The sequence below is a fragment of the Vicugna pacos genome, chromosome 3 (assembly GCF_048564905.1).
Source record: "Vicugna pacos chromosome 3, VicPac4, whole genome shotgun sequence".
In the NCBI taxonomy this organism is placed as follows: Eukaryota; Metazoa; Chordata; class Mammalia; order Artiodactyla; family Camelidae; genus Vicugna; species Vicugna pacos.
The window spans coordinates 5,392,546-5,403,504 of record NC_132989.1 but is presented as its reverse complement, the minus strand read 5'-3'; the positions used below and the strand labels follow the sequence as shown (position 1 = coordinate 5,403,504).

The 10,959-nt window shown below is 37.8% G+C and overlaps 1 protein-coding gene across 1 annotated transcript; it reads right to left on the bottom strand.

Annotated features, from left to right (window-relative positions):
• Positions 1-3,212: 3,212 nt before the first annotated feature.
• On the bottom strand, positions 3,213-4,261 carry LOC140689328 (olfactory receptor 2T11). Its single transcript, XM_072949784.1, has one exon. It carries the CDS (start codon positions 4,215-4,217, stop codon positions 3,264-3,266), a length of 954 nt encoding a protein of 317 aa, XP_072805885.1. The 5' UTR covers positions 4,218-4,261; the 3' UTR covers positions 3,213-3,263.
• Positions 4,262-10,959: the final 6,698 nt, after the last annotated feature.

The following is a 10,959-nucleotide window of genomic DNA, read 5'->3' as shown; positions in this document are numbered from 1 at the left end:
TTGGTTCTTCTGCCCATTTTTGGATTGGGTTTTTGTTGTTGTTGTTATAAAGTTGTATGAGCTGTTTATATATTCTGGAAAGTAAGCCCTTGTCTGTCTCATCTTTTGCAAATATTTTCTTCCATTTCAGAGGTTGTCTGTTTTGCTTATGTTTTCCTTTGCTGTGAAAAAGCTTGTATGTTTAATTGGGTCCCATTTGTTTATTTTTGCTTTTATTTCTATTGCTTGGGTAGATTGCCCTAGAAGAACATTGCTAAGATTTATGTCAGATAATGTTTCACCTATGTTTTCTTCAAAGAGTTTTATAGTGTCTTGTCTTATGTTTAAGTCTTTAAGCCATCCTTCCTGCCAAAACCTGCAACAAGACAAGGATGCCCACTCTCACCATTTCTACTCAGTATAGTATGGGAAGCTCTACCCATAGCAATCAGACAAGAAAAAGAAATAAAAATGATCCAGATTGGAAGAGAAGAGGTAAAATTGTTATTATATGCAGATGACATGATATTATATGTAGAAAACCCTAAAGGCTCCACACAAAACCTACTAGTGTAATAAAAGAATTTGGCAAGTTAGCAGGATACAAGATTAACATACAGAAATCAGTGGCATTTCTTTACAATAACAATAAAATATCAGAAAAGGAAAGTAAAGAAACAATCCCTTTTAAAATAGCACCCAAAACCCCAAAATACTTAGGAATAGATCTGACCAAGGAAGTGAAAGACTTACATGCAGACAACTACAAAACATTGACTAAGGAAATTAAAAAGATGACTTAAAGAAATGGAATGATACCCCATGTTCTTGGATTGGAAGACTGAATATTGTTAAAGTGGCCATACTACCCAAAGCAATCCACAGATTTAATGTGATCCATATCAAATTACCCAGGACATTATTTTCACAGAACTGGAACAAATAATCCTAAAATTTATTTACATTGAATCGCAAAAGATCCAGAATTGCCAAAGCATTACTGAAAAAAAATAAATAAAGCTGGAGGAATAACCCTCCCAGACTTCAGACTATACTACAGAGCTACAGTAATAAAAACAGCATGGTATTGGCACAAAGACAGACATATGGATCAATGGAACTGAATAGAGAGCCCAGAAGTAAACCCACAAACTTTTGGTCAATTAATCTTTGACAAAGGAAGCAAGAATATACAATGGAGTAAAGATAGTCTCTTCAGCAAATGGTGTTGGGAAAATTGGACAGCTGCATGTAAATCAATTAAGTTAGAATATTCCCTCACACCATACACAAACATAAACTCAGAACCTCTTCTTTATTTTAAATACTCTGAGAAAATAGAAGTTATTAGAAGAGAATTTACTAGTATCACATATGCCATGTCTTACTTCCTGCTACAGTTAATGAACTGTCTACGCTCACACAAAAGATTAACCTCTCCAATTCTAAATTGCTTTCTATGCTCTCTGTCATTCTCAAAGGCTATCCCTCTGGAGGAAGCTTCCTTTATTTTCCATCCATCATCAATTTACTCTTTGTATAGAATTACTTCCTTAACGTAGCTGTAATACCTCAACAACAACAAAACACATTGGTCACACATATCCTTCTAGCTACTGCTCCATTTTTCTGATGTCATCTATTAAAAAAGACTAACTGTATTTATATTCTGCTCATCTTGTTCATCAGTTTACCCTGAATCTTCTCTGAGCAAAGGTACATGGAATTTAATATTATTAAGTTCACCTGTGACCTCAATGTTGCCAAATCCAATGGTCAACTTTTACTTCTTATAATTCAACAAGAAACTGCATTTGTTGCAGTTGATTATACTTTCCAGCTTTGAATAGTTTCTTCATCTTTATCATTTTCATTCCACTAAATCCCTGTCTCTTGTTTTACTTGCTTCCCAACTGAACACAGGTGTTTTAAGTCTCAGTATCAAACTTTTACTCTTACCTAAGTGATTTCAACTAATTTCATGTCTTTAAATATATATATACACACACACATATACATACAGATATATATATATGTATATATATATATATTTAATTCTGAAGACTACAAATTTCACAACTCCAATGCAAACTCCAATTGGATCCACATATCTAATAGACTTTTCAAAAGTATCTCAAAAACAACTGGATTCTTGATTTCTCCTGTTGAAACCTGCTACTCTACAAATTTTCAAATCTCAGTAAATACAAATTCCATTTTCTTTTCACTTGAGCCCAAACCATTGAGTTATCATTCATTCCGTATTCTTTCCTAACAGCCATTCCCTCCACGAGCTTAATCCTGCTGTGTCATTTCCCTGCTCAATCCATCTTTGTCTCTCATTTGAAGCCCCCTAATTTGTTGTCCTGCATCCAGCCTAGCTCCCTGCTCTAGTCTCCAAACCATAGACACAGAGATCCTTCTAAAAATGCATAACTTACCAAGTTATACCTCTACAGAGAATTCTTCAAGAACTTCCCATCTCTGAACAAAACTAAGAATGCATTCAAGTCATTTTGTTGAAACACAGCGTTGGGCAGTGTAAGTTTTCTCCCCATCTCTAGAACTCTGCTGTTAAAATAACATGAAAAGAAGCATGATAGAATTTTTTGATGTTAAATATTAGAGTCTATTCACTTTGAGTAGGTGTGTAAAGCTCAGACACTCATAAATTCACACTCAGTTTAGCTCAACCATCCACTATTTGTTGTGGCCCAGTATTTGAAAGCCAGTATTTTCACACAAATGCTATAAAGGTGATCATAAAGTTTATAATCCACTGGGGAAAATCCAATAATTAAAGGCAGTATTAAATTTGTGATTTATCTTCTTAGTCACCTGTGAATTGGTATTTTTTTTTCTTATCCATACAAAAATAATCGCAGAATTTTGGGCACCAAAATTTTGTAGCTTTGGAAGGTTTTTTGTTTTGTTTGACCATGAAGTGAGTGTAAAGGGGAACTTATGATAGTTGCTTAAACTCTAATACCTGCTTTGGTTTTTTTTTCTCTTTTTTTCCAAGAGATAAGAACTAAGATCAGAGGAATTCTTTTACTTACTTAAAAATACATTGCTTTTGATAGTTAGCCAAAAAGTCTAGCACAGCTAATGAAAGCACGTTTGGTTCCCTTCATCTATGCGGAAGAAACCAGCCAAGGTAAATCCTCTTAATTGTCAACTATAAACAATCTTTGACACCTGACCAGATACTCTCCATAGTCTATTGTGAAACAGGGCACACAGAGGATGTTATTAGGAAAACCTGTTCCCAGTGTACTGACTCTCTAACCATCACTTGTGGATACTTTCCGAGCAGATAAGCATTGTGCAAGTATCTTTTTAAATGCCCCCATGACATCTTTGTTTCTGAGGCTGTAGATGAGAGGATTGAGCATGGGCGTGACGATGGTATAGAAGGCTGATACCACCTTGTCCTGCTCAGGGGTGTGAAATGCCTGGGGCAGCACATATGTGTAGAAGGCAGCCCCATAGAAAATGCTGACTACAGTCAAGTGGGAAGAGCACGTGGCAAAGGCCTTCTTCCTGCCCTCAGACGAGCGCATGTGGTGGACGGTCAACAAGATGAGGGAGTATGAGGTGGAGATAATCGAGATGGGGATGAGCAGCATGAGTACACAGCAGATGTACATCAAGGTTTCGTACAAGGATGTGTCAGCACAGGCCAGTCTGAGAACTGCAGGGATCTCGCAGAAGAAATGGTCGATACTGCGGGAGCCGCAGTAGGGGACATTCATGGTGATTGGGGTGAGCAGAAAGCCATCCAAGGACCCACCGAACCAGGCTCCAGCAGCCAGAAGAAGACACACTTTGCGGTTCATCAGGGCTGGGTACCTAAGAGGGTTGCAGACAGCCACATAGCGGTCATAGGCCATGAGGCCCAACAGGAAGAACTCTGAGCCAATCATGGTCAAGTAGAGGAAGATCTGGATGCCACAGGCTGCAAAGGAAATGGTCTTCTCTTTAGAAACCATGTCCACCAGGAGCTTTGGGACAGTGGTACAAATGAAAAGGGTGTCCATGATGGACAGCTGGCTTAGCAGAAAGTACATGGGCGTGTGGAGGCGGGAGTCCACCTGGATCAAGAATATCATGACCATATTTGCAGTTACAGCCACCACAAAAATAGCGAAGATGACCACAAAGACAATCCCTGTAGTTCTCGGGTTTATCAGAAGCCCCAGGAGGATAAAGTCAGAGGATGAAGTTCTGTTCTTCATTGACGTTGCCTATGACAGCTCCAGGGGAGCAGGAAGCCACAAATACCAGGGGGAAAAAAGGAGAGAGAAAACACTTCCTGTATGGGAGAAACTCACATTGGAGATGACACCTCAGCGGCCACTGGTTCCAATAAAATTTTCAATGTCATAATGCTAGAGACAAAAACAAATGGACCAAGAGACATAACATAAATCATAAACTATAAACCTGTTCTTTTTTTTCTCTTTGGAGAACAACACTTTTTATATTGTGTTTATGCTGCAATACATAAACTGTGCTAATTGCATAAGAATTTTGGTGTTTGCTGTATCTTGCTTAGAGTTTCAGCTCGATCTGCCCAGTTTGTTCTGCATTTTTGGCCTTTAGAATCTCATCCAGCACATAGTAGGGCTAAGTAAATACTGGTTGGAGAAAAGGATGATTGATTCATTGATTATTTGGATGGCTAAAGGTGAGCAGAATAAACAACTTATTAAGTGAAAGATGTAAAGGAAAAAAACAAATGCTTCCTGTGTGTCTTCTCTATTTTCAATACTTTCATTTCTGACACTTCCGAATATGTGGGGGTTCTCCCCTTACCTTGGTAATCTCCAACTTCTAGGCACTAGAATGGTGTCTTACAATTTAATTCAATTCTCACTCTACCTTTCTGGAAATGTCCCATAGGTTAGGGGTTCAGTTCCGTAAGACTGACTCCACCTCAGATGTCAGATGCAGGTACAGATCATCATCCCTGCTTCTAAACTACTGGCTGTGCACTGGAGTTTCCCATGACTCCCTCCATGAATTCAACTGATTTTCTAGAGTGTTTCATAGAGTTCAGGAAATCATTTCACCTATTAAATTGGCTAGGATATAACTCAGGAACAATCAGCTGCAAGAGTATATAAGGCAAGATTTGTACAAAGAGGCCATTACTCATTGATGATTAATTAAACCTCTAACTCTTCTCTTCTCCTTGGAGACTTCGGAGGTGGGAATCTAAAAATTCCAAACCTCTCATCATAAAGTTAGTTTCCTGGCAACTAGCCTCCATCCTTAGGGTTTTCCATAAGTAACCGCATTAACATAAACTCAGGTGTGGCTGGGAGGGACGTGTTATGAGTAACAAAACACACATACGAGGCTCTTTTCATTTAGGAAATTCTGAGGATTTTAGGATGTTTGTGGCAGGAACAGGGACAAAGACCCAATATGTATTTCTTACTACACATCACATTATCACAAAAGGTTAGAAAAATATGTTCAGCCATCACGAATAAAACGTTTAAGTTTCCAGTCTCATTTTCCTAGTTTTTTCCAGTAGCTTTCCCACTCTCTACTTATTCTTTCTTGGATGTTTTCAGTCTGATCTCAGCAGAGCAAGGAGATCCTGAGAAGCCTACAGCAGACCAGGTCACTTTATGCTCAAAACTCTGCTATGACACTTCATATCCCACTTCAAGTCCTATCCTGTTGTGGAATTTTCACTCTGTGAAGTCATTTCCTCCCCCTTCCAGTGCATTAGCCCTGGTGCTGCAGCTCCCATGGCCTCCTGGTTGAGCCTTCGTCCCCACTCTCTGGGAGCTCCCCAGCCCACGTCCTTTGCTTCTGCTGTAACTCAGGCTTGAGTCTCCCCCTCAAATCTGTATGTGGTCATCCCCGTGTGCCTTTCAAGTCTTTCCTCAAAGTCCACCCTCTTAGAAGGATCTATTCTTATAGGACTTGAGTATTTGTATTTTTCAGATTCATTATCTATTATACATATTCATTTTATTTTGGGTTTCTCTACTGCTCACTAGAAAGTAAGACCAACATGAGCAAAGATATTTGCCTATGTTGTTTATTGTGTGTTTCCAAAATATAAAATGATGTCTAACATATGGTAATTATTTGTTGAATATTTAATGAATGACTATGAAACATAAGTCCATAGAATACATAGGGTTTTTTTGCTTTTTAAAATGATACATTTCTAGTAGAATTCCTAAAAAATACACCCAAGTATGTTCTATAAAATGTGCAAAGTTGAAGTAAAATTTAAATGCTATGCCTTGTTTACCTTCAATTCAATGTAACATCACCCCAGAATAGAATCCACCAGGATTTTTCTTAATAAGAAACATAGTTCTAAGAAACAGAAATACGACAAAAACATCTAATCTCCAACAGCAACACAAATTTCATCTCTTAGTCATTGAGGTTTTATGTATACTCATTTGAGACGATCACTCTCGGTGACTTGAAATCCACATTCATTCCAAAAAGAGAACTCACCACTTTATCTCATTTTATCTCTCTTCCGAGTCTGGTTTGTTGTGACAGCTATTCATTGATTATGCACCAACTATTGTGCAAAAGAGAACAGTAGCTTGAGATGTTCTTTTCCATCCAGAGATTGTATTGTGATCTCAATAATGTTTGAATTCACCTTCTGTTGCACAGATAAAAGCACAGAACATCATTATGCATGATTTTTCTTAGCAGCAACTTTCCATCTATTATCAGAAAAACTGTGTATTAAGATGCTACTATTCATTTGGTATTTTAATGAAATTCACAAATCTATAATAAATTCAATTTAGTATTAATTCAAATCAATAGTGTTAAGAAGAATAAATTTTCTACTCCAAATCAAAGATCCCAGTGTTCTAATCCCCAGACTATAAATATATTTCTTTACTTGGCAAAATTGACTTTGCAATTGTATGTTAGGGATGGTGAGATGAGGAGATTTTTCTGGAATGTCTTGTTGAGTCCGATGTTGGGACCTTTATACAGGGGTGCAGGAAAGAGGGAGGCAGGGATCAGAGGATGAGATGTGACATTATGAACAGAGGTGCAAGTGATACAAATGCTGGTTTTGAAAATGAAGGGGGATGTGAGGCAAGGAACCGAGTGGTCTCCAGCATCCGAAAATGGCTAAGAGATGAAATCCACCCTAAAACTTCCAGAAAGAAGCATAGCCTTCTTGATGACTGAATTTTAGTCCAGCATGCACAATTTTGGGTCTGCAGCCTCCAGAACTGTAAGATAATAAATTTGTGTCATTTTTAAGGCACTGAATTTGTGGTTATTTGAACAGTAGCCACAAAAACCTAATATACTCTAAATAATTTTATCAGATTTTAAACGTAAGTATAATTGAGGCATGCTGCTAATAATAAAACAGCTAGCAATGCTTATTCTTTGCCAGGTGTCTTTCCACACACTCTAGTGTTTTGATGTAGCCACTCTTCACAGCACTTCTGTGGGGGAATTACTATAATGATCACCATCTTGTGGTTGGGTAAACTGAGGCAGAGAGGGCAAGTGGCAGAGCTGGGTCCTGACTCAAAGACTAAGACTTTGTTTCTCATACTCTCCACGGCTATATTCAACTGATCCATAAGTGAACAGCATCCTTTGAAGCATCAGTTAAGTTTATAACCAGCTAAAACAAGTCAAAGGAACACAGGTTACAAGGCCGTAATCACACTCAGGAAAAATTTGAATTTCTGGTCAAAAGTTGTCCACAAAGGCATAGAGTAACAAAATGAAGGTAAATTTCAGAAACCCCAAATGCTCTCTAGCTCCTGGACAATCTCTAGTTATCACATACCTACATGCAGAGGCCTTGCTTCCAACTGAGGTCCAAGTGAAAAAAAAAAAAAAATCCTCATCAAATGTACCCTGAGAAAGATTCTGCAAACACCAGACTCAGAAACATCCACTGCTGAGGGCAACTTATTATTTCCAAGCAGACATAATAATGTCCCACCCAATGGTCCTGCCCTCAGATAAACACCATTGCAGAGGCAGCCTTGTAAAGATGGCACCATGTTTCCTTTTGAATCCAGATTTGAATAATATCCTGTGTATTGAGTGTCAGGGAAAAGTAACAGAGTTCATTTAAGAATAAATAACTGCTGAGGTCAAGACCATTATTTAAAGTTCAGTGAAGAAGAAACAACAAAGATGTTTCAAAATATTGCATGGAAATGGGAATCCAGTCTCAATCCTTGTGAAATCAACTGAAATGTCCTGAAAGCTGTCCTGTCAGTAATTTACAAATCTAAAACCATCAGTTAAGTTACTGAGTATTTTTAATATAATTTCCCTCCTCTGCTATATTTTCCTAGGTGTTCCCAAATAGGGAAGGAAGATAAGTTTTTAAATCAGCATTTAAAAAAAGACAGGGTAAAATGCTAACTCTGTGATCAGACCTCAGCATTCTTATGGTTATGCCTAATGTTTTTTGAAGCACAATGCATCATTCTCTATACCAAATTCTCCCTATGGGTGGTGTGGTACTTTGAGAGTTCTCCCACTGTGAATCTAAGACTAGTGGTTACATGGGACCTGATGCTTTTGATACAAATATTCCCTGCTTGAGCTGGATTGGATTTTGTTTTTAAATATCAGTAGAAAACTAAAGGTGTTCCCAGCCTTCTTTTTCAGTCAGGTGGTCCCCTCTCCTGGGTGATTTCATAAAAATGACTCCCACTGCTTTCTCCTCTGAATATGTGTGAATCACTGAACACCTGGTGCCACATTCCTCTAACTCGTGTGCTGTGTGAGGCTATGAGATGTGCTGAAATGTGAAGCGGGGAGTCTGACTTGACTGCACTCGGCTGTGCATTGGATGCCCAAAGGTAAATGTTTGGAGCATAAGTTTAGCTCGCTTTGACTCTTCCCTGCAGTCAAAGCACAAAGAAGTTTTTTTTAACAGGCTAGATTCTGGAGAGCCCTGGTGACTTTCCCTTCTGCCGCACAGGACGCAGAGTGTAGAAATGGGGTTCAAGCTGTCAACATTATTCAACTTGAACCTCTGATAGAAAGCCGCCCTGTATCAACACTGAATATCAAAGGAGGGCTGTCATGAATTGCCGGTGGGAAAGAGCGTAGGTGTTACTTTTGTTAGAGAGAGCACCACGTCAGTAACAGGACTTTAAAAATAATATGTATGAACTTCCTCTCCCAGGGAATTTTATTTAGAAATTAAAAAAAAGTGAGCAACCTTATAGAAATAGTAAGAAAGCAGAGGCAACTTAAGCACCTGCTAATGGACATACACAAAATAGTTTAGGTTTTAATATTAGAATTAGTTACAGAATGTCCTTTACGACAGGATGTGGATCTATAATCATTATGTATGACAGTTTCATTGTATTCTTAAGAGAAAAATGTGGCAGTTACAATCTCATTATATGTATTATAATATATATAATATATAAAAACATATATGATAAGGATATATGTAACACTGAGCGTATGTGATAAGGATGTACATACACAGACATGTATATATAATTTAATGTGCGTATGTTGAGCACATGCAAGTGCATATATATGTAATTATGAAGTAAACTAAAGTTTCACTGATGGTGGAGTTTCAAGTGACACCAGTTTGTTCTTGGCTATATTTTCTGTCTTCCTACAATTATAGATCGAATGTGTAAAAGTAATTTACTTTCAAATCAAAGAATAAGCCTCCTGTTTGCAACTTGGGCAGTAAATACATATACTTTTTGGCTTTTCAGTCTTAAAATGTTGGTGGAGTGACTAAGCTATGATAAATTTATACCAGAATCCTGCCCATATCTGCTCCTACATTCTAGACAGAATCCACTTGATTTCTTCTGACTCTTACGCCTCTGTACCACAGGGTGTCACCTGAAGTACATGCTTCTAATCGTAAAATAGACACTTTAGTCTCTGCAAGTTAAATTTGGAAAGACTTGGCAATATACATACACTTAAAAAAGTCAGATAATAGGAACTTGTAAACATGTAGCATATTAGATAAGCAAAATAATATTTTAGCAAAGAGAGAAGAAATACAAACAAAAGAATGCCCGTAAGTGATGAAGACTTACTCATTGTTGTAAACAATTCCAGTTTGCTCGTGTAAATTTCCCAGTTTTCGACAATCACGTCAAACTCTAAGATGTCACTTTACCCTTCGCTCCTCATGCAGTTTTAACCTGATCCTTAGGGAGAAACTGTACCTCACTGCCTCGGGTGAAAATCCATGTGACACTGGGAAAGTCACTTTTCACGTTTGTTACTTGCCAAAAGCACATCAGAGCAGCCCCTGTCCCCAGGGTTATTGGGAGAATTTTGTGTAAGGCCCTCATGAGAGTCCTGGCACCTAAGACTGTTTTTGAAAAGTTTAGGACCTTCCCTCACACAAGAAAAGTAACCCTCTACTTTGCTAGTCGTGGAAACAGAACAGGTTCCAGAATGAGAAAATGGTATTAATTTCTGAATTTGAAAATGGTCAGCACACATAACCTTGTCTTAATTACTTTAATCCCCTTAGCCTAACTTTCCTTATATTTAGAGCAAACATGACAGTAAAAATAGTATAAAATTCATAATTTTTAGATTATACATCTAAGATTATAGAAACATGTATTTTCAACTAAAAACTAGCACTGGACCAGTTCTCTGTCTTAAGACATTTAATATCTAAAAATCATTTAATACAGGCACAGTGTATGTTGTAATTTGGTTCTTAAAAGTACTCAAAGATAAAGATTTTTATCATCTTTCAAATGAGAAAAGAACATTATTTGTAGGCACCCCTGGCTTCCATCAAGTGTATATTCATCTTTCTCTCATGGAAGTTGCCCCACGGTTTATCCAGGGATGCAGGAACGCAGCTGTCTCTGTTGCAACTTCATCCTCTCTACGGAAGGTCAGGGCCAGAGACATGGATTTACCTACGTTCAATCATGTTTCCTTCTTTTATCTTCCTAAGGTTATTGGTTACTGATT